General features: G+C 40.0%; 1 protein-coding gene and 1 long non-coding RNA gene across 2 annotated transcripts in view; one reads left to right on the top strand and one right to left on the bottom strand.

Annotated features, from left to right (window-relative positions):
* Positions 1-2,371: 2,371 nt before the first annotated feature.
* LOC307197332 (uncharacterized protein) lies at positions 2,372-9,537 on the top strand. The gene is made up of 2 exons (XM_079943107.1): positions 2,372-3,425; positions 4,232-9,537. Exons 1-2 carry the CDS (start codon positions 3,288-3,290, stop codon positions 7,058-7,060), a joined length of 2,967 nt encoding a protein of 988 aa, XP_079799233.1. The 5' UTR covers positions 2,372-3,287; the 3' UTR covers positions 7,061-9,537.
* Positions 9,538-11,304: 1,767 nt separating this feature from the next.
* Positions 11,305-24,850, bottom strand: part of LOC307192941 — a 46,707-nt gene continuing 33,161 nt past the window's right edge. The window contains exons 2-4 of the long non-coding RNA XR_013830199.1: positions 18,245-18,355; positions 18,084-18,137; positions 11,305-17,963 (exon numbers count right to left, since the gene is read on the bottom strand). This is a non-coding gene — a long non-coding RNA (uncharacterized lncRNA). The remainder of the gene's footprint in view (positions 17,964-18,083; positions 18,138-18,244; positions 18,356-24,850) is intronic.

The following is a 24,850-nucleotide window of genomic DNA, read 5'->3' as shown; positions in this document are numbered from 1 at the left end:
GATACAAACTCCAGCATGTTTTTGTTATGGGTCAAAATTAATTACTAGATAAGGCAATAGTATGGAGGTAGGAAAAGTGACCAGTTTCAGGGATATTTTTAAAGTACACTGAATAAAACACTGATGAATTAAATACAGGATGTGAGAAAAAGGAGAACCAAGACTAATTCCCAGGTTTGTGGCTTGAGCAATCAGCGAGATAGGGATAACTGGGGAGGAGAGGGTGTGGGGTAAAGTAGTTGGAAACGAAGACTTCTATCTTGAACATGGTAGGTTTAAGACCTCTCTTAGGCCCAAATAGAAATATTTGATAGGTATTTAGATATACACGTGTCAAGCTTAGAGGAGACTTTATAGCTGGACATGTAAACTTGGGAGTTGTCAACCTATACATAGGATTTAAAATTATAGGGCTAGATGAGACCCCCTCCACCCCGTTCAAGGGAACATAAATAGAGAAAAGAAACTAAGGAGTCAATCTCAGGCACATCGACATTAGGGGCTGAAAGAGGAGACTAAGAGCAAATAGGCAGTGAGGTTAGAAGAGAAACAAGAGAGCACAGGGTCTCTGAAAGAGGATGTAGCCACCTGCATCAAATGCTGCTATGTCAAGCATATGTGAAATGAAAATGGATAGTTGGATGTAGTAAGATAAAGGACTTTTTTTTTATCTTCATAAGAGATTTAGTGGATTTTTTCAGAGAGAAAGATAATTTGAGTGAAAGAAAATAGGAAGTAAAGAAGAACTATAGGCATATCTTTTGAGGGATTTTGCTATAAAAGTGAAAAGATAAATCAGGTGGTTTCTAAAGGAAGATGTAGGATGGGAAGAGAGGATGTTAATAAGAGACACTTCAGCATAAATATATGCTGAAGGGAGTGATCCAGCAGAGAAAAAGAAATTGATAATGTAGGAGAAAAAGTGGACAACTGCAAAAGCAAATTGTTTGAATAGGCAAGAGAGTGAGGTCCGTTGCTGAAACAGAGGAGAGACACACAGTTTATCCACCAAAACAGTAGTGAAGGTTAAGGTATGTGGATACAAATGCAATAGGTTGGGTGAATAGATATTGGGAAAATGAAATTATCTTCTAATGGCTCCCAAGTTTTCAGTGAAATAAAAAGCAAGGCCCTCTTCTGAGATAAAGGAAAGGAAGAAGCTGTTGGGGCTTTGCCAATGAGTACAAGAAAGAGTGGGACAAGAAACAGAGGGTGTATGCAAGGAGTAATGATGGAGATTAACTATAATGTCTAACCAAGGTAAAAAGAGAAGTGAGTACATAAAGCAGTAAAAAATGAGGTTAAAGAATTATTGAAGTATGGGTACAAGAGGAAGTCAGAGAGTAAATCCTTGAGAGTGAGATTTTGGAGACAGTGCCATTACAATTAAGTCCAGGTCTGAAATATCACCACAAATAACAGTAGCTGAAAAAAATCTTAAAATCTTAGGTGTGTTTCTGTAAAAAGCCTAAAACCATATTTTTAATTCAACCTTTATAATCTGCCCTTTAACCAGAAAGTCTGACCTATTTTACATCTACTGTAACTAATGATAAAATTATATTTAATTCTACTCTTTTATATTTTCTGTTTATCCTGCCTTTTCTATGCTTTTTATTTTCTTTTCCCCTGGCTTCTATTGAATTGATCAAGGTTTTTTTATTCCCGTTTTTTCTTCTCTTAATGGTTTAGAAGTTATAAATTCTATCCTTCTAGTTCTTATCCATAAGCTTATCAAAATACATATTTAACCATGTCAAAAATTAATCAGTACCTATTTCCTCTTACCAAACAATCTAAGGTCCATAAATGCTATAGATCTACTACAGTAATGCCTTTCATACTGTTATTTTCTATGGCTTCCAAATTCTCAGTGAAATAAAATCAAGGACATCTTCTGCCTGGTTTTATAAGTCCTAAAGTAGTCATTATAATGCTTTTATATAATAAATGCTTGTTTAGATTTGTTGACATGTTTAGTAATTCCTTTGTTCAATGAGATAAACTGAACATTCCTTAAATGCTATTCCTTAAATGGCAAAATGAAAGCTAGTCAACAAAATATTTTTTTTGTTTTGTTTTTTATTTTTTATTTTTATTGGAGTATAGTTGATTTATTACAATGTTGTGTTAGTTTGAGGTGTACATCAAAGTCAATCAGTTATACATATAAGTATAGCCACTCTTTTTTTTTTTTTTAGATTTTTTTTCCCATATAGGCCATTACAGAGAATTGAGTGGAGTTCCGTGTGCTATACAGCAGGTTCTGACTAGTTATCTATTTTATATATAGTAGTGTGTACATGTCAGTCCCGATCTCCCAATTTATCCCCTCCCCCCTCTATCCCCTGGTAGCCACAAGTTTGCTTTCTACATCCATGCCTCTACTTCTGTTTTGTAAATAAGTTCAGTTATACCCTTTTTTTTATATTCCACATATAAGCAATATCATATGATATTTGTCTTTCTGTGTCTGACTTACTTGACTCAGTATGACAATCTCTAGGTCCACCCATGTTGCTGAAAATGCCATTATTTTGTTCTTTTTTATTGCTGAGTAATATTCCATTGTGTATATACACCACATCTTCTTTATCTATGCCTCTGTTGGTGGACATTTAGGTTGCTTCCATGTCCTGGCTACTGTAAACAGTTCTGCAATGAAAATATTTCTTACAATATTGAAAATTTATTAAAGCCATTTGATCCAATCAAACCTTTTTTATAATATTGAAAAGGTATTAAGCCATTCTATCCAATCAAAACCAAAAAAAAAAAAAAAAGTAAACTGAAAGGATGTTTGTTCATTGACTGTCTCAGCCATTTGACAAACTGGCTTGCAGAAAATAGTCTCTCAACATACATTTAGCAAATTAGCTTTTGGAGAACGGATTTTTAGCAAATTGGTATGAGTAAATTTTCCTGCTTCTGACGAGTAGCCTTTCTAAAATCCTGTTATGGACAATGGCCAGATCAGAAAAGGGTGTCTTATGTACAGCACACTAAGGTCTGTGAGAGTGTCTAAATCCTGCTGTGAATGAGTTCAAGGCCAAAATGTTGGCATTTTTGAGTAAGTAGTTCAGTCAAACTCTGTGTTAATATTCACCATGTAGATAATAGAAGTTTTTCGTGGCCATCTTCCATTTTTAAAGCTGGACTACACAGGGAAAGATGTAGGTTTATAAATGTGGAAATTCATCACAATAACTGATATGACCTACAAAATAAAATAAATATAAGAAAAGTACATTTTAATTTTTTTCTAGGTTCACCTATACTTCCAAAAGATGTCTACTCTCCTGGAAAACATCACTGCCATCATCAAACTATTTCACGAATATTCAAAAACAGATAAGGAGACTGACACATTGAGTGCAAAAGAGCTGAAGGAACTTCTGGAAGCAGAGTTTCAGCCAATCCTGAAGGTAAAAGATATTTGCCAGCATTAAAGGGTGTATCATTTTTGTTCTGCATCAATCTGTCAAAATATTACTGTGAAATCTTTATGAGTTGTTTCTTTTGGAAGAGGAACAAATGTAATCTTATTTCAAAACATATAATTTGTTCAAATTCTTTATATCTCTATATATACTACACACACACACACACACACACTGTGAAAAAATATATATAAATATTTAGTGACAAATAAGTGAAAAACAGTTAGTTAATTCATTGTAATATTCCCCCTAATTTCAAGAATGTAAAGAGGGTACAACTAAAAGACAATTCAGTTAAGGAATTTATAAAATACTGACATTTGAAGAAGTAAAAAGAACTTGCCCCATCAAATTTTTTGTGTCACCATACTAGTGTTTAAGATTTATTTTTCATTTTTTATTTTTTTTGCGGTACGCAGTCCTCTCACTGTTGTGGCCTCTCCCATTGAGGAGCACAGGCTCCGGACACGCAGGCTCAGCGGCCATGGCTCACGGGCCGAGCCGCTCCGCGGCATGTGGGATCTTCCCTGACCGGGACACGAACCCGCGTCCCCTGCATTGGCAGGTAGACTCTCAACCACTGCGCCACCAGGGAAGCCCAAGATTTATTTTTTTTAGGACAGTACCAACAGCTCCCTGCTGAGTCAGGATAAGATAAATATTATTAAAGAAAAAATTAAGTTCTACTTTCCTGTACCAAGAATTCACATTCCCTAAGTTAACTTTAATTATTTAATTACCCATTTGAGTCAGTCTCATGGATTTTCCCTCTCTGTCTTCCTTGTATACAGAATCCAGATGACCCAGATACTGCTGATGTTTTCATGCATATCCTCGATGTAGATCACAACCATAAAATAGACTTTACAGAGTTTTTCCTGATGGTATTCAAGTTGGCTCAAGCATATTATTATACCCAGAGACCGAATTTCAAGACATTAGGGAAAAAGCAGAAAAAGAATAGATACCATTATGAAGATGATACAGAAGAAGAGGGTAAAGAAGAAAGAGAAAGAAAGTCCAGTCATTCAAGAAGTGATGGAAAGAAAGAAGATAGAACAGAGGAAGAGGAAGAAGGAAGAAGCAGACATGGGTCTAGTTCTGGAAGGGAAGGAAGACACAGAAATAGATCTGGGAAGAAACGTCATGAATCAAGTAGGGAAAAGAAAAGGAGAGCGAGTTCTACTGAACTAAAAGAAAGAAGTCACATGTCAAGTGTTAGCCCCATCAGGGAATATGAAGGAAAAGAAGAAGAACGTGGTTACGAAAATAAAGATAGAGGATGTGAAAAATGGATAGGATCAGAGCCTAAGGGCTCATATCAAGTTTGTGAAGAAACTGTGACTATGGATTTTCAGTCCGGTTGCAGTACACAGCAGGTTTCCAGTATCAGTAAGGGCAGCGACAGCAAAGAACATTCACAAGATTCAGGTAGACAACCAGTGATCACTCATGGAAGGTCGCCATCCAGCTCAAGGAACCAACATGGGTCTTCCCACGACCAGTCAGGAGACAGCCCTAAGCACTCAGAGTCGCATCAAGGGAGGACAGACACACACAGGAAGAGTGAATCTGTCCATGGAAAGTCAGGATCCAGCACTACGCAAAGACAGGGGCGCCACCATGAGCAGGAAAAAGACAGCTCCAGACCCTCTGGAACTGGACATGGACACGCCTCAACTGGATCCGGAAGCAGTAGGCACAGGGAATCCAGTGTTGGTCAGTCCAGTGACAGCGAAATACAGTCAGGAAATTCAGGTAGATATTCTGTGACCACTCATGGAAGGTCTGGGTCCAGCTCAAAGAACCAACATGGATCTTCCCAAGGCCAGTCAAGAGACAGCTCTAGGCACTCAGAGTCACATCAAGGTAGGACAGACACACACAAGAAGAGTGAATCTGGCCACAGCAAGTCAGGGTCCAGCACTACTCAGAGACAGGGGCACCACCACGAGCAGGAAAGAGACAGCTCCAGACACTCTGGAACTGGACATGGACACACCTCAGATGGATCCAGAAGTGGGAAAGACAGGGAATCCAGTGTTGGTCAGTCCAGTGACAGCGAAGGACAGTCAGAAGATTCACATAGACATTCTGTGACCACTCATGGAAGGTCTGGGTCAAGCTCAAGAAACCAACATGGGTCTTCCCATGGCCGGTCAGGAGACAGCTCTAGGCACTCAGAGTCGCATCAAGGGAGGACAGACACACACAGGAAGAGTGAATCTGTCCATGGAGAGTCAGGATCTAGCACTAAGCAAAGACAGGGGCACCACCATGAGCAGGAAAAAGACAACTCAAGACACTCTGGAATTGGACATGGACACGCCTCAACTGGATCCAGAAAAAGTAAGCAGAGGGAATCCAGTGTTGGTCAGTCCAGTGACAGTGAAGGACAGTCAGAAGATTCAGGTAGACATTCTGTGACCACTCATGGAAGGTCTGGGTCCAGGTCAAGAAACCAACATGGGTCTTCCCATGGCTGGTCAGGAGACAGCTCTAGGCACTCAGAGTCACATCAAGGGAGATCAGCATACAGGAATAGTGAATCTGGCCACAGCAAGTCAGGGTCCAGCACTACTCAAAGACAGGGGCACCACCATGAGCAGGAAAGAGACAGCTCCAGATACTCTGGAACTGGACATGGACACACCTCAACTGGATCTGGAAGCAACAGACACAGGGAATCCAGTGTTGGTTGGTCCAGCGACAGTGAAGGGCAGTCAGGTGATTCAGGTAGACATTCTGTGACCACTCATGGAGGGTCTGGGTCCAGCTCAAGAAACCAACATGGTTCTTCCCATGGCCGGTCAGGAGACAGCTCTAGGCACTCAGAGTCACATCAAGGGAGATCAGCATACAGGAAGAGTGAATCTGGCCACAGCAAGTCAGGGTCCAGCACTACTCAAAGACAGGGGCACCACCATGAGCAGGAAAGAGACAGCTCCAGATACTCTGGAACTGGACATGGACACACCTCAACTGGATCTGGAAGCAATAGACACAGGGAATCCAGTGTTGGTTGGTCCAGCGACGGTGAAGGGCAGTCAGGTGATTCAAGTAGACATTCTGTGACCACTCAGGGAAGGTCTGGGTCCAGCTCAAGAAACCAACATGGGTCTTCCCATGGCCAGTCAGGGGACAGCTCTAGGCACTCAGAGTCACATCAAGGTAGGACAGACACACACAAGAAGAGTGAATCTGGCCACAGCAAGTCAGGGTCCAGCACTACTCAGAGACAGGGGCACCACCACGAGCAGGAAAGAGACAGCTCCAGACACTCTGGAACTAGACATGGACATACCTCAACTATTTCTGGTAGCGGCAGACACAAGGAATCAAATATCAGTCAGGTTAGCAACACAGAAGGACATTCAGGAGATTCAGGTAGACAGCCTTTGACCACCCAAGGATGGTCTGCATTCTATTCAAGGAACCAAAGTCATGGTTCAGATCAAGGTTGGAGACATGGCAGCTATGGCAGTGCAGATTATGACTATGGACAGTCAGGGTTTGGTCATTCTCAGGATGGAAGTGTCAGTCATGATTCCAGCCATATGGGAGCCAGGGACAGATTTGAATATAGGAGCATTTATGGGATCCAATATAACAGGCAGTAACAGACACCCTGCAACATATGGCCATTCAAATTATATTTCAAAACGGTTGGGGTTTGGACAGTCACATAGACACTATTATTATGAGTGAGAAACTATTAAATAAAGTATTAACCCAAAGAATTGGAGAATGACCAAGACAACTTTGAGTTCATTATACTTTCAGTGAGGTTATCTTTTCTTGTCATTTTTTTAAAAATTAGTTACACTATTTCTTTACATTGGTGATAGTTTCTTTTCATTCTATAGGAAGCTTTGAACTTTATAGTTAGGAACTGGTTAATGGGAGAAAGCAATATCATGGAGTGCTAAATTTGGAAAACCATAAGTATTTGGGGAGGTTGGGGTTAAGTAAGGATTTTTCTTTTGAGAGGTTAAGTTTCAGAACCTCTCCAGATTGGTACATTAATATTTGTAAAAAAAAAAAAAAAAAATCAAAGGAACCAATAGAATAAAATCACTGTTCTGTCAGCCAAAGCTGCTATATTAATATTAAGGGTCATCACACTTGCCTCTATTATCCTTCTATTGGAACTCTGTATTATTCTTCATTCATTAATCACCTTGGGCACATAGAATCCACAAAAATTGAACTGCATGAAAACTGAAAATAAAAAATTGATCATATATCATACTGTGTCTCTTCCATGCTTCTCATAGACCCAAAAAGACTTATCTCCCCATAGTAAGAATGACATATTTTCCTCTGTCACTGAAAACTATATGTCCAAATGGCAGATGTTCACCATGCAAAAGAAATAAGGAGTCCAAAGAAGAAAAAATTTAATCAAATCCTATATCATTCTCCAACATAGTCATTGTTCCATGTAGTCACCATCAGGATGAAAAAAGGCTTAGCTCAATCATAGATAGCATCATAATTATTACAAAACATCAACTCGGGGCTTCCCTGGTGGCGCAGTGGTTGGGAGTCCGCCTGCCGGTGCAGGGGATACAGGTTCGTGCCCCAGTCCGGGAGGATCCCAGGTGCCGCGGAGCAGCTGGGCCTGTGAGCCATGGCCGCTGAGCCTGTGCGTCCGGAGCCTGTGCTCCGCAACAGGAGAGGCTACAACAGTGAGAGGCCCGCGTACCGCAAAAAAAAAGAAAACAAAAAACATCAACCCAGTGGCTATTAGCAAAGTCAAACCAAGATCAGGGAACAAAATACTGATCATAGGTCCTTCTTACAAAGATACAAAGAGATATTTTCCAATGGAAACTAATGAGAGCAGAAAAACCATGCTGAAGTTTCTTGACAAAGGAAAAGCGATAAAGAAAATCGTCTCCTGTCCTGGAAAGAAAACATATATTCATATATTTTATGACTAGGCAGGAGATTTAATAATTTTAGTAAAACTGTGAACAAGCTTCTACCATTAAAAGGAATATCTCTCTGTGAGAATCATACCCCAAGTTTTCCTTCTCCATGATATCAGACCAGTAGGAATATTAGACAATATCTAGTCCAATGTTTGCATTTTGCAGATGATTCTATCACAGAAATAATCCATACCAAATACCTCAAGTCCCCAACTCTGAGTTTAGTGGTTTTATAAAACCACTTATAAAAGCTGCTTTGCTTTGACTTTTAGTTAAATAAATTAAGCTAAACCTAAATTACCTGTCAAAGTTAAAATGATCTGCAATGGGGCTTCCCTGGTGGCGCAGTGGTTGAGAGTCCGCCTGCCGATGCAGGGGACACGGGTTCATGCCCTGGCCCAGGAAGATCCCACATGTCACGGAGCAGCTGGGCCTGTGAGCCATGGTCGCTGAGCCTGCGTGTCCGGAGCCTGTGCTCCGCAACGGGAGAGGCCACAACAGTGAGAGGCCCGCGTACCGAAAAAAAAAAAAAAAGATCTGCAATGTACACAGGGACTGAGTGAAAAGCAACCAACAAGCTCATTTTTCTAATTAGTCTCAAACAATATTATGTCTATGTTTGTGCTCCATTAGCCAAATGAAGGGAGCACCACCCACAATGGGAATCCTGCTTCCCTACTTGAAGTACTATCCCCAAATACCCCTACAAAGCTGCAAAGTCCAGACAGTGCCAAGAACACAATCAGCATCCAGTAAATGTTTGCCATTAAGGATGGAATTATAGGCATGATTGAATGAGGGGATGGAGAGTGAAAACCAAGGAAAGAATATTGAGAAAACCCACCATTAAAAGTTCTGCCCAAGTCACATAACAAGTAGGCGGTGGAAACAAAATTTGAAACCCGATTCTATCTTCCAAGTATAAGTTCTTCTCACTGAAAAGGAGAGAGCGTTATCAAAGTTTCAACAGTTCAAATTTCAGGTAAAATGAAGAATGAAATACATTCATTGATTTTGGTAACTTGACATTTGCAACGTGGAAACAGTTATTTCTGTGGAGAGGTGATGATGTAAACTCTGTTGGAAAGCTTACAAGTGAGTTGGTTTTTAAAGAACTGGAAACAATAAAGGAAGTTCAGAGTAAATATCTAACCACACTTCTCCTGTGAAAAAGCCAAAAATTAATTTCCAACCAAATCCCTTAGGTTTTATCCATCACTAAGTGTCCTGGGATAGAGAGATTCTGGGGGTGAAGGCTGGGAAAACAGTCTGCGGGAGATAATTTTTGAGAATTAAGTAGGGATCATATCATGTAATATCTTGGAAGCCACAGGAAAGAGATTAGATTTCTTTTTTAATTTGTAGTTAAAAAAAACCACGTAACATAAAATTTTATCATTTTATCAATTTTTAAGTACACATTTTAGTAGTATTAAGTATATTCACATCGTTTTGCAACCAACCTCCAGAACTTTTTCATCTGCAAAACTGAAACTCTGTACCCATTAAAAAACAATTCCCTATTTCCCCCCTCCCTGCAGCCCCTGGTAACCACCGTTCTACCTTCTGTTTATCTTAATTTGACTACTAAAGATACCTCATATAAGTGGAATCATGAAGTAGTTGTCTTTTTGTGACTGGCTTATTTCGCTTAGCATAATGTTCTCAAGGCTCATCCATGTTGTAGCATGTCAGATTTTCCCCTTTTTAAGGCTGAATAATATTCCACTGTATGTATACCACATTTTGTTTATCCACTTGTCTGTTGGATGGACATTTAGGTTTCTTCCACTTTTTGGCTATTTTGAATAATGCTTCTATGAACCTGGTTGTGCAAATATATCTTTCAGACCCTGCTTTCAATTCTTTTGGATTGAAATGGGATTGCTGGATCATATGGTAATTTCATATTTAATTTTTTGAGGCACTATCATACTTTTTTTCCATAGGAGCTGTAGCATTTTACATTCCCACCAACAGTGCACAAGTGTTCCAATTTCTCCAGGTCCTCACCAACACCTGTTATTTTTTGTTTTTCTGATAGTGGCTATCCGAATGAGTATGAGGTGGTATCTCATTATGGTTTTAATTTGCATTTCTCTAATAATTGTGGTATTGCACCTCTGATCTTTCACATCATCTTTGGGTAAATATCAATTCAAGTCCTTTGCCCATTTTTTTATTAGTTTTTGTTGTTGTTGTTGATATGTAATAGGACTTCTTCATATATTTTGGATACTAGCACCTTATGAGGTATGTAATTTGTAAATATTTTCTCCTATAACATAGGTTGCCTTTTCATTCTGTTCTACCTTTTGATGCACAAACTTTTTAAGTTTGATGTAGTCCCATTTATCTATTTTTGGTTTTGGTGCCTGTGCAGAAGGCTGGATTTTATTCTGATCTGATAGAAAGTCTTTGAAGAATTTTGAGCAGTGGAGTGATAATAATCTGATTTTTTATTTTAAAAACATTTTAACTGTCTGATAGAGGATCTATCTCCATTGGGATTAAAGGCAAGACTGGAAAAAGAATAACAGGAGTCAATACAAAATATTATAGTAGTTGGGATGAGGGCAGAGGTAATAGAGGGAGTAAGAAGTGGTTATAATTGGTGTATATATATATTTTGCGTTACGTGGGCCTCTCACTGCTGTGGCCTCTCCTGTTGCGGAGCACAGGCTCCGGACGCGCAGGCTCAGTGGACATGGCTCACGGGCCCAGCCACTCCATGGCATGTGGGATCCTCCCGGACCGGGGCACGAACCCGTGTCCCCTGCATCGGCAGGCGGACCCTCAACCACTGCGCCACCAGGGAAGCCCTGGTATATATTTTAAAAGCAGAATCAATAGAACTTGCTGATGGATTGGTTTTGGAGTATAAGAGAGAGTGTAGATTCAAGGGTGACTCCCAGATCTTTGGGCTTGGAAGAGCTTGGCTGAACAGTTCTCACTTCGGGTCTCTCATGCAGTTTTAAGTAATAGTCAGATGTCATCTGGAGTTTCAATCATCTGAAGGCTCAACTAGATCAAATGTACAAGATGGTTCATCCACATGACTGGCAGCTGATACTAGCTGTCAGCTGGGAGCTGAGCTTGGCCACTGACTGTGGGCACCTCTATGTGGCCTCTCCAGCCTGGCAATCCCAAAGAAGTCTGATGTCTTACAAAGATACCCAGCCTTCCCCAGAGAGGGCATGCCAAGAAAACCAAGTGGAAGCTGAGTGGTCTTTTCTGAACTAGCCTCAGAAATGACACAGAATCACTTCCTCTTTATTCTACTGGTTACAAGCAAGTCACAAAGTTTGACCCAAATTCAAACAGAAGGACCGTCACCTTTCAAAGAGAGAAATGCCAAACAATTTGAGGATGTGTTTCAAAACCACTACACTTACAATGTCAAGTTTTTCTAGGATAAAAATTTTAAAGGTGAATGTAAGTGAATCCCTCAATTAGAACATAAGTATGAGAGACAGAAGAGAGGCCAGCTTCCTGGAGGTAATGGAATATGTGTAAACTTGGAATACAATTGGATAATCTGTGTGGGCTCAAACATGAAATCTAAGGGACTCAAGGACAGAAGTCAAGCTTGAATACCATCAGCTTAAAGTTAAGATTCATCCAAGACAACACACCGACTGGGAGAAAACATTTGCAAGTCATATATCTGATAAGGGGTTAATATCTAAAATATATGAAGAACTCATACAACTCAACAGCAAAAAAAAAAAAAAAAAAAACACAATTTGTAAAAAATAGGCAGATCTGAATAGGAATTTTTCCAAAGAAGACATACAGATGGCCAACAGATATATGAAAAGACCCTCAACACAACTAGTTATGAGGAAAATGCAAATCAAAATCACAGTGAGCTATCACCTCAGACCTGTTAGAATGGCTATTATCAAAAAGATAAGAGATAACAAGTGTTGGTGAGAATGTGGAGAAAAGAGAACCCTTGTGCACTACTGGTGGGAAAGTAAATCAGTGCAGCCACTATGTAAAATGGTATGGAGATTCCTCAAAAAATTAAAATTAGAACTACCATATAATCCATCAATTCAACTTCTGGGTATTTATCCAAAGAAAACAAAAACACTAACTCAAAAAGATATATGAACCCCCATGTTCGTTGCAACATTACTTACAATAACCATGATCTGGAAACAACCTGAAGTGTCCATAAGTAGATAAATGGATAAAGAAAACGTGGCATATATATATACATACATACATACATACACACACATACATATGCACACACACGTATACATACAATGGAATATTATTCAGCCATAAAAAGGAATGAAATCTTGCCATTTGTGTCAACATGGATGGGCCTTGAGGGCATTATGCTAAGGTTAATGAGTCAGACAGAGGAAGAAAAATACCATATCATCTCACTTACATGTGGAACGTAAAAGAAACAAACAATAAAAAGAGAAAACAAGCTCATAGATACAGAGAACAGATTGGTGGTTGGTGGAGGTTGCAGGGTGGTCAAAATGGGTATAGGGTGACAAAACTTATAAACTTTCAGTTATAAAACAAGTAAGTCATGGGGATATAATGCACAGTATGTTAACTACAGTTAATAATACTGTGTTGCATATTTGAAAGTGCTAGGAGAGTATATCTTAAAAGTTCTCATCACAAGAAAAAAAATTGTGTAAATATATATGGTGATGGATGTTAAGTAGACTTATCATTGTAATCATTTTGCAGTGTATACAAATATTGAATCATTATGTTGTACACCTGAAACTGAAACAGAGCAGAATCTTATGGTCCTTGCCCCCCACCATGTCCTCAGCCTGCCTTTTGTCTGTGGAAAAACTTTAGCCAAAGAATAAGTTTAATCAGAGAAGTGAGAAAATACAGAAACAGAGGAAAACAGTCAAAGGAAACCAAATAATAATAGTTTAGTCATTAAGCATAGTCAAGGACCTTTAGTTCCTCCTTAAGGGCTATAGATAATATTCTGAGCCATATCCTGTGAGCTTTCTTATAGATACTGAAACCCTCACCAGGTGGAAGAAGTTAACTGCATGATGACCAAGCTGTAGCCATGACATAAGCTGCCACAATTCTGAGAACTGGCCCCAAAGAAACGGAAACAAACCCACCCTGGAGCTGAAGATTAACCGTGCCTAACACAATCAAGATGATGCTGGTCAGACCACTGATGACCAATTTCAAGATGACTGTCAGAGCTGACTGCACTGTTTCTGCATGTAGCCCCTCCCTCAACCTATAAAAGCTCTTGCCCAATGGTTGCAGGAGGCAGGGAGTCGGCCTTTGGACAGGGGTCTGCCCTCCCTGCCGGTTGGCGGCAACCAAAATAAAGCAAACTTTCCTTTCCACCAAACTTGCCTCCTTATTGGCTTTTGAGCAGCAAGCAGCCAGATCCCACTTTTGGTTACAAAACTAACATTATGTTATATGTCAATTATACCTAAATTAAAAAAAAAAATTCATCCACAGCTAGCAATGTTCTACTTTACTGGTAGTAACTTGCTATAAGTTGACCTTATTCAAAACACTTAATAACTATGCTATTTTTTCTACCATAAAAAAAAAGAGAATGGAAATTTATTGATTTCTCACTGCACATCACCTTCCTCACAATACAGCAAGGTAAAAAAATTATAATTTACCCTTTACAAATTATAAAACTGATGAGCAAAGACATCAACAATAACTTATCTAAAGGCATGAACTGAGTGACAAAGCCTCAAAGCCCAGTCCCTTCTACTACGACATACTGACTAGCACAGTTTCTGGCACACAATGGATCCAGATTAGACACCAGTTTCCTTTCTTGACTTCCTCTAAAAAGCAGCTTAGGGTTCCATTTTTAGAGCCTAAAAAGAGAAGGCATATCTTCATATTAACTCAGCAAGGTCTCTTTCCTTCCTTGCCAGTAGGCTTTAATAGAAGATAAGTTGAACCTAAAATTCTCAAAATGAAACTTTATCATAATCCAAGCAGAGACTCTTCTTGGTTCTATAAAAATATACTATTAAAATGTACAAAAACATTAATCATTGCCTATGGTGTCATTTCAGGTTCTAAACAAGTGGTGTTGTTCAGAAATCACACCACCAAGGTGACCACTTACTGCTAAGATGTTAACATTTAGGGAAGTAGAGGACATGAGAAGAAAATGAGTAAATTACAATCATGTCCTATGCTATTACCAAAGTGACTGAGCTTTTGGCAATAAGATTGTGGTTTTAATTTAACAAATGATTTATCTATATAGCTTCATATGAAAATGAACAAAATAGTCCCTAGCTCTTTGTGGGGCTGTACAGCCATCAGTTTTCATTGCTCTCCCCTTCCAAGGACTTGTTCCACTCTCCTCAGCACCTCTCCCAACCTGTCACGTGAGGAAAGGATTGGCAATACATATCAATGGATGTCTGGGATCTAGACAAACACATTTCCACACACCTTCAAATAGAAAGCTGAGAATAAGGATTAGACTGATCAGAATCCAGATAATACAGTTGTTGGTTGGCTTTTGATGAATATTACTTCATTCTTTCATCAGGAGGATTCAAGGAAGTTAAATATTAATCATTTAGTTGTCAGTCTCTATACTAGATGTTGGAGTTACAAAGATGAGACAGATCTGTTCCTTCAAGAGATCACTAACAATGGAGGAAAGACATAATAGCATAAGTAGATTTAAAAAGATATTATTAGGGCCTCCCTGGTGGCGCAGTGGTTGAGAGTTCACCTGTCGATGCAGGGGACACGGGTTTGTGCCCCAGTCCGGGAAGATCCCACGTGCCGTGGAGCGGCTGGGCCCGTGGGCCATGATCGCTGAGCCTGCATGTCCGGAGCCTGTGCTCCACAACGGGAGAGGCCACAAACAGTGAGAGGCCCGTGTACCGCAAAAAAAAAAGAAGAAAAAAAAGATATTATTAATGTGCAGCAGTGGTTGAAAACTATAAGGTGCTACCTAACTGTATTTAGTGGTAAGAAAGACCTGGTTCAGGGCTTCCCTGGTGGTGCAGCGGTTACGAATCTGCCTGTCAATGCAGGGGACATGGGTCTGGGAAGATCCCACATGCCGCAGAGCAACTAAGCCCATGCACCACAACTACTGAGCCTGGGCTCTAGAGCCCGCAAGCCACAACTACTGAAGCCAGTGTGCCACAACAACTGAAGCCCGCACGCCTAGAGCCCGTGTTCCACAACAAGCGAAGCCACCGCAATGAGAAGCCTGTACGCCACAACGAAGAGTAGCCCCCGCTCACCGCGAGTAGAGAAAGCCCGTGCGCAGCAATGAAGACCCAATGCAGCCAAAAATAAAATAAATATTAAAAAAAAAAGAAAGACCTGGTTCAGATAAACCTTTTGAATTTAGGAGAAACGTGCACTAAATCTCTAAAAATGGCTGGAAATGTGCCAGGTTGACTTGGGAAGGAGAGTATTCCAGGGGGGTTAACCATCCTGTGCAAAATCCCAAAGATGAAAAAATAAACAAATAAAGGTGCTCTAAAGGAAGTGATAGTAGCTCAGCATAGCTAAGATATAAGATGAATGTTGGGACATGGCATAAGGTGATTCTGGAATCCTTGGAACCAGATTGAAAAGCTCCTAGTAAGCCATCCTAAAGGATTTGGTCTACATGGGAGCCAACAAAAGGTTTTAAACAGAGAACATGATTACGTTTGCATTTTAAAAGATCATTTGGTGTGAAGACATGGAAGGGATGACGTCAGTGGCAAGAAGACTAGCTAGGAGACCATTGCAATATCTTGGCAAAATTATGTTAGGAGTCAGTAAGAGCAAAGCAGAACTGAATGTCACAGACATGACTGAGATAAAGTGAATATGATTTGGGGATAGATTGAATGTGGTGATTGTGCAAAAGGAAAGTCTTAGATAATCTACCAGATTTCTGGCTTGCATTTCTAAGTAAATAGAGCACATCAGAGGTGAAAAACAATACCTTAATAGATGAATGTACTTTACTGGGAACTTTCTAACAGTTTTAAAGTTGAATCACATCCCAACCAGTGGTTATAAACTAGTAACCTAAAGGCCAAATCTAGCCTACAGATGTGTTTTATTCGGCCTGCACCATTTTAGCTCAAGTATTCTGAATCTGATATAGTTGGATGATTCCACATAAAAGCATGCATAGCTGCCTTCTTTCAAAATTGTAAGACAAGGCATGGGTTCATTAGCATCTTTTTCTGAAGACAACCAGCAATACTTAAGAAGTAAGACTGCCACCTATTGGCTGGACATATACCAGCCTGTTCATTCAGATCCATTATATCCACTGTCTTCCCTCCACTGAAAGCTGCCTCATTTATCTAGGTCATCTACCTGCCTGATCCCATTAGGGATATAGATATGTGACCCCATCTCCAAGCCTAAAGCACACTGAAGCTCTCCTCACCACTAGCAACCCCCATTTCACCCCACAGTCACAAGGGGAACTTGAAGTCAGTCAAGGGTGAACTGGTACAACAATTACACCGTGGGGGTCATTGGAAGGAGGGGTGGACCTTTTAATGATGGTGTAAAGAGGCTTAAAATTCTCTTCTTCTTACCAGATCTCTTATGTGTTCCTTTGTTCTGAGATACTTGGTTGTATTAGTACAAAGAGGGAATCAGAGTGGGATTAGGAGGAAAGGACCTAAAAGAAGCTACTAGTACTAGCCACTCTTCCAGGTCTTAAATTAAAGGACTACAAGAAATTCATGAAGTTCTCCTTGGTCACAAAGTTGATCTGGGTGATAGAGCAGATAGAGGTTTGGGCTGAACCTTGGGAAGTGTGCATTTCTCTTGCATGTACCCTTGGGTATCTATCTTCCTGGAACAGAGTTCATAAGCTGTCAGCTATGGGAAGTGAACGAATTTTCACATTAAATTCAGTGTGAAGAATTCTCAAGAGAAAGGCAAATACAGTAAGAAAATAAACTCTCTTTGCAGAGGGAAACTGCATACTCCCTGTGGCAGATTTTAAACGGCTACAAATTCGTTGACACTCCTGGCATCAAGCGGTGGAGTCTATGTCCACTCCCCTTGAATCTGGCTGTCCCGTGACTACTTGGGCCAACAAAGGGGAGTTAAACCTGTGCCATTTCCAGGGCTAGTCTTTAAGAAAACTGGCAGATTGGCCCTAACAGACTGAACATACAAACAAATAATGGCCAGATCATATATAAAAACAGAATTCTGATCCACAACCTGCAGAAACCTGCCCAGGAAACCAACCCCTTATCTACAATAAACCACCCAGGAAGCCAGCCTACTATAAGTCAGATTTGTAGTTAGACTGTTATCTCTAATAATAATCCAGGAAGCTAAACAATTACTTTCGTAACAAGCAATCCAAATGGCCAGGACTCAGCTAATAACTGACAGCTTCCCTGAGTTTTATCCCTGACTCCCACTTAAGACCAAACAGATAAAGCCAAATATGCACCCCCATCCAATCAGACAGGATGTTCCATTTCTAATTAACCCACCTACAGCTTCCCCATGCCAATGGGGAATGTGACTTTAGACAGCAGATCACGTTTCATTTGGAGGAGATAGAGCACATAACACAGGACACCTAAAGTCAGTCAAGGACAAAAAGAGGAAAGGATAAATGCAATGTTTTGGTTTTTAACCATTTGGAAACATAGTCATTCCCCACCTTCACCCCATTCCCCTAACACTATTTTCTTCTTACCATGTTCCTGGCTCTTGTGTTATGTTTTTCCAGTAAGGTCTTCATTCATAGGGTCTGAAAATACAGAGGAAAGCAAAAAGCAAAAAAGCACTACTTGGAGGAACTCTACTCACAAGTCACAGCTTCCCTAAGGCTGTACTCCAAGTGACGTGAAAACCTACCATGATTTTCCAAAGTTTAGGAAGGGGATTGGGCAGCACCCAGATCACACTGCACCCACTGCATTATGCTTCATGAGGTCTCCAGGGAAGTATCCCCTAAAATGAAAAGTCCTGAAAAAGACATTTACATTCTTAGATCTTCTCTTGCTGGAAACACATATAAGTACATAAGTTCACCCAATTAAGACAGTCAATATTAGGCTGACAACTAAACTCTGATAATTTTATGATAAATTACTATCTATGAGTTTTCATATAACTAAACTTTGAGGCAATGTGCCAGATAACTGACAGAATTAACTTATTTAATACTCTCAAAGGCCCTTTAAAACAGGCATTTTACCCTCACCTTAAAGATAAGGAAACAGACTCAAAAAGGCTAGGTAACTTGCCTGACGTCAGAGCCATAAATGGAAGAGCCGGGGGCAAACTCAGGTGGGTCAGACTCCAAAACTTTAGCAGCTGACACTGTTCCAGGTTGGCTTGTGGCCTTGTCTACTCAAGAAGGGCAACAATATAGTGGCGGGTGTGTTTTTTAGGTCAACCCCATTATGTAAACTTACCTCACAAGATTTTTTTAAAATAGGAATTGTTACCAAGTCCAAGATCGTTCTGCTCACCACACAACAGGCCAACAAATTGGAGATGAGGTGCTGAGGCAAGGATTAATGACTTTATTCAGAAAGCCAGGCATCCGAGAAGATGGTGGACTAGCATCCTAGAGTACCATCTTATCGGGGTCTGGATGCTAGTTTCTTTTAGAGAACAGAGAGGGGGAGGAGGTGAGGAAGTAAAGTAAAAAGGTCATAAGTCTTGCAAAATATCTCCTGGTTTTGGCCATCCTCGGGGAGGGGATGTGTTAACTTCTTCTTTCCTGCAGCCATTCACAGGTGGGCAGGGTCAGGGTGTGTCCCTGTGGGCTGAACAAAGGCACTTTGGTTTAACATTCAGGCAGAGGGGTAGGGTTCCCCAAGGCAGGCAATTATGTATGCCTATATCTATAGACGGAACAAAAGCAATGGAAGGCAAAGGTCAAAGTAAAAGAAACAGATCCAACATGGAGTCAGTTTGTTCTTCCCTGTTACAGAATTGCATTTAAAAAAATTTAGTTGAAATATAACCATACTACACATGAATTACATATAATTCAGTGATAGTTATCTTGAGTGATAGGGGTACACTGTACATGAGCACTAGTAAAAAAGTGGGAGAAGAGTTGGTGTGCTCACCACCACTGGGGGTACCACTAAAAATGCCTGATCCAGCCTGAAGGGATTTTGCCCTAAGTTGGTCAGGAAATCCCAAAGTAGAGTTGGGAAACTACAGGAAACTGTGAACACAGTTCAATACTGAAATGCTGATGAAGGAATTAAAATGCTGATGGAGAGACTAAGCCAGGCTTCACCATGAGATCAGCACTGCTTGAGGAATCAGCTTTTTCAACATAAAAACACATCACTGGTGACACGAGGTCATGCTTGAAGGCCTTTTGGAACTGTATCTCAGTAATTATTCTGGTTTTATAGAGGTTCACAGCTCAGGGTAATTTTTATACTATTGTTATTTTCTGCTACCTTTTGAATATCCTCCCCCAACTTATATGTGGGCAGGAAATTACAAATAATATGCAATGTGGTATAGACAGAGTCTTGTGCAAAACTAGATCAATAATCTCGAAGATTAGGGATGTTATTTTATTCCCAAGCTCAGATTTTAATATTTAGCATTATTAAAATGATCTCTGTTCAATTTTCATTCCAGCCTATAATATCTTCAGTGGTAGTATTGAATCTTACATACAACATATTAGCCACCTATTCACACTGTTGTTCAAGTCACTGATTAAAATGGTGACCTACACACAGTCAAGGGAACCAGCACACCAGCTAACCACCCTACAGACTGTTAGCAACCCATGAGTCAACAAGATTCAGAAACCCTTCCATCATATGGACAGACCCTGCCACCATTCCCCTGAAGGCCTCAGCCACCTCATAAATTTCCATCAAGGTGGCTGCAGTCATTAAGTGACAAAAACCTCTGAATAAGAGAAGAGGTAGACAAAGAGAAAAGAAATGTAAGAGAAGCTAATGCTGACAAGGAAGAAAAACATGGATTTTTTTTTTTGTCCTTTTATTATGCTTCAGAGAGTATTTGATACAGGGCAGCATTTCGCTCATTGTGTTCCCTAATAATACATGTTCTTCAAAAGAAGAATTCCAAGGGGAAAAACATTTAGGAAACCCTGGTTAGACAAGGGTCTTAGGTACAGCACAGCTTCTCAGAGTCAGAGCCTTTAATAGTCTAATGCACATTGTACCTCCAAGAGAATTGTGTGTGCTTTCCCTAACATCCGAACACTATAACTTATTTCTCACAGAGCACCTATTAATACCCTATATCCCTGATGGTATGAAGATGAGCAAAAAGGAGACTTTATCATGAAGATGGGGACACAGCAATGAGGGTAATGGGATGACAGATCCATGAACAAACAATTAGAATACAATGTGACAAGAGCCATGGGAAAACCCTATGTAGATGCAAGTGATTTCAGTAGAACAAATGACCTCAGGGGAAGTCACATATAAGCGATGACATTTCAGGAAGATCTTACAGTATATATAGGAGAGCTTGTTGGGCAGAGAAGAAATACAGCAGAGGAAACAGCATGTGCAATGACATGAGATCAAGAGTGAGGGTGGTATGATCAAGGATAGTAGTTAACATTCAAAGGGACAATCCCATAAGAGACAGTTCGTAGAAGAGGAGGCTAAAAAAGTGGATTCCCGTCTGATTTCAAGGTGGCTTGTGGGCCCAAATTTTAAATAATTTGAATTTATTCTATAGGCAAAAGAGACGCCACAAGCTTTAAGGCAGGGAAACGACATGATACGGTTTGTTTATAAGAAGATGAACCTGGCAGCAGTATAGAAGGGATAGTAGGAAGATATCCTGGTGGTAGAGAAAGACTGATTACAAAGCTGCTGGAAATGGTCAAGATGCAAGGTGACCAGGGTCAAAATCAGATCAGTAGTGCTAGGACAGAAGAGGGCTGGGTCCAGGAGACAAGTCTGCAGTAGGTCTGACAGGATAGGATGTGGTGGTCATCTGTGGATGAGGGTGGGAAAAAGGGAGAGAAATGAAGAATGACTACAGAAGTTCTTAGCCTGAGACACTCAAGAACAATGATGTTACTGATATGAGAGACAACAGGAGAAAAGATACTTCTCATTATATATTATAATGGAATCAGTTTGAACCTCTTAGGTTTCAGATGACAGGGATATCTAAATACGAGAAGAGATCATATAGGCAGTGAGATATAACAATCTAGAAAAAAAAAGTGCAAGTTTGAGCATGTTCTGCAAAGAGATAGTAGTGTTTTTATAGGAGTGAACACACGGTGTATGGCACGTGTCTGATATACCAGGGTAATAACAATGATAAAAAGAGAAAAGTAGACCCTCCTCCCAACTTGGGATAACTAAATGTTTGCACCTCCAATGTCCTCTCTGTTCTCATTTACCACAGTACTTCAAAGACTACTAGTAGTGATTTAATTATCTCATAGGCAGGTTTCTTCAATACTCAGAGATGGAATTCACAGTAACCAACGAGGTCACATTAAATCCTAGGTGGGCACACTCTTTTTTTACACTCTTCACCTCTCTTGGATTTCAGAGCCCTCTTACATATGCATATTCTATCACTCTCAGTTCAAGGATCACTGCTCTTCAGCAAATATATATATCAAGCATTGTTAAGTCACCACAGCAGACACAAGAACGTATAAGGGATGACAGATGTATACAAGGAACGTGTGATTTCCAAAGAGACTCTTCTGTAAAATTTCTGGTAGAAAGGACTAATATTAATCTAAATCTGGAAGTTGCTAATATAAGCAGAAATGAGTACTTAAAGAAGTTGTGAAATAAACAGTAGAGAAAGAAAGGTGGGGATAAGGGTGGATCAGAATATGATTGTGAATGAATTAGACCATCTCATAAAGGATGGTGCCTTCTGAGAATGAAGCTTTCGTTGCTATAAAACGGCCACTCTCCTGACCTTCGTTCGGCACCCTGCCAGCTCCTTCAGTCCACACCCTAACTTGTACTTTTGGCAAACTACGTAAGAAAAAAATCTATCCAACTATTCCTACTTAGTATTACCCAAGATGGAAATCTAGGAATGTGCTCTAAGGCATAATACCACTGGGAGCTTAGCTTTTTTTCTTTATTTTATGTTCCCTATTATCATAAGATTCCATATAGAGAGGAAACTAAGGACAGAAATGTACCTTTTCTGAGATTACTCAGTACTCTCTTTGCAGTGCTGCATTGTACAGCCCTAAGACATGGGAGGCCATAAGAGGGTCAGCATTATTGACAGTCTCTACTATTTTCAGAGAGCTTTATCTAAATGTCATACAGCTCTTACTGCCTCCTGCACTGTTGAATCTAAAGATGCAGGGAATTCTTGTGTCCTCCTACAACCTTTGGGATATATGATAATTTAGACAAGTCTTCAGTGAGATAGAAGCTGATCTTAGGAGACCAATCCCATGACTCTCTATTATCTAGATTAATGATAGCTAAATTCTAATTCAATGATTCATCTAATCCTAATTCAATGATTCCATTTTTTCAGGTAATATTTATTCAGTTCTACCATTGAACAGGTGCTTTCATATATGTTGGAGATACAAAGATGAATAAGCTGTAGAGATACAAAAGTCCGTAAACTAGCCTCACAAAGATCACTTACCACATGAGACAATCCCATAAAATGCTAACTATAATTTAGTATATTACATGATATGTGTAGAACGAAAAGGACACAGTATGAACAGTGTGCTAAGGATAAATGAAGGAAGGAGACCCTACACAGATTAATTTGTTCAATTAATTTGTATTTTTTGTACCATCATGCAACAGATATTAATAAGTGCCTACTCTAAGCCAGAATCTATTCTAGGTTTTGGCTTTACTGCAGATGGCAAAACAGATAAAATCACTCTCTCAAAGAGCTTATTCTTCTGCGGGAGATAGGTACTACACAAATTTCAAATGGTAATAAATGCTGTAAAGAAATAAATGTGTCAGAGTATCTAGCAGGAAGGAGAGTTACTCTGAGGAGGCATCATCTGAGCACAGACCAGAATTACAAACAGAAGTCAGCTATGTGGAGAACAAAGAACCAATAACCAAGTCAGAGAACAAGGTTTTCTGGAAGGTACAGGCTGAAAAAGACACGATATTCTTCTGAGCTGAGAACTCACTGTGTCTTCAGCATGGTGAAAAAAGGGAGAATGGAGGTACGAAATGAGATCACAGAGGCAGATGGGGGTCCAATCACAAAGTGAGTAGTGGTAAGAAGTTGTCAACTAAGTATGATGAAAAGCTCTTGGAGTGCTTTAAACAAGAAAGTAACATTTTGATTTACATTTTTTAAACTTCAGTCTATTACTGTATTGATAGTAGATCGTGGAATAAAGCAAAAAGAAAGAGGGAGACTAATTGCACAGTATAGTTGAAAGGATGGTGGCTGGGACTAGGTTGGTGACAGTAAAGATGGAAAAAAGGAGATGAATGGAGGATATTTTGAAGGGAAAGTCAATGGGACTTGTTGATGTACATTAAAGATGAGGAAAACAGGAATGAAGGATGACTTCTAACAATTTAGTCTGACCAAGCTGACAGATGATGGTGCCTTTTCTGGTTCCATTTATTTTGGTCATGTTAAGTTTCAATGCCTACAAACACCTGGAAATTCAAAAAGGCAGCTGGATAACATCCATGTGCCAAACTGAGTGTTCATTTTTACTGCTTGATACCTTAGCAGCATTTAGCACAGTTGACCTGTCCCTCCTGATTCCTCCTGGCTCCCATGACACCATGTTCTCATGGACTCCTCCTACCTCACTGTCACTATTTTTGGGTCTGCTTGGCTGGCTCTGCTTGACCTCTAAAGGTTGAAGGTCTCCACAGTTCTATCCCTTCTATACAGCTACACATCTACTAGGTTGTCTCAACCTAGTCGTTTGACCTGCCATCAGTATGTCAGTGAGACAGCTTATAGTCAGTCCAGTGATAGTAAGGGACAATCAGAAGATGCAGAAGAATAGTCAGTGTTCCCCCATGATCAGTTTTAGTATGGCAATAGGCAATATGGATCCAGCATAAGAGGAGAACAAAACTCTCATCATGGTCAAAGAGGAAGCAACTCTAGACAGTCAGGATCTCAGCAGGGCCAAATACCCAGTCTTGGAGAGTTTGGTTCTATGCAAGAAAATATGGGTCAAGTATAAGAGGACATGCATCCAATCATGGACAGTCAGGAAAGAGTTCCAGACATTCAGCATCATCTCATAGCAAATCATTATATATAGAGTCTGGAATCAGTATAAAGAGACAATGGTGCCTAGTATAGTCAATCCAGTGATAGTGAAAGACAATCAGAAAACTTAGCATCAACCCATGAACAGTCTGGGTGTGGCCATAAACAATCAAAATCTGACAAAATAGGAAAACAAGGCTCTAGCCTCGTGCTAGACTCTCAGGACCAACATCTACCCATGGACAGTCTGGATCTACACATGTAGAA

Source organism: Stenella coeruleoalba, assembly GCF_951394435.1.
Source record: "Stenella coeruleoalba genome assembly, chromosome: 1".
Taxonomy (NCBI): Eukaryota; Metazoa; Chordata; class Mammalia; order Artiodactyla; family Delphinidae; genus Stenella; species Stenella coeruleoalba.
Note: the sequence above shows the minus strand (reverse complement) of the source record. Positions and strands in the feature narration are given on the sequence as shown.

Excerpts from the sequence above, each read along its gene's own strand:
- LOC307197332 (XM_079943107.1), top strand. The coding sequence starts at position 3,288 with ATGTCTACTCTCCTGGAAAACATCACTGCCATCATCAAACTATTTCAC. Across the intron at positions 3,426-4,231 it reads AGTTTCAGCCAATCCTGAAG|AATCCAGATGACCCAGATAC; the intron begins GTAAAAGATATT and ends CCTTGTATACAG.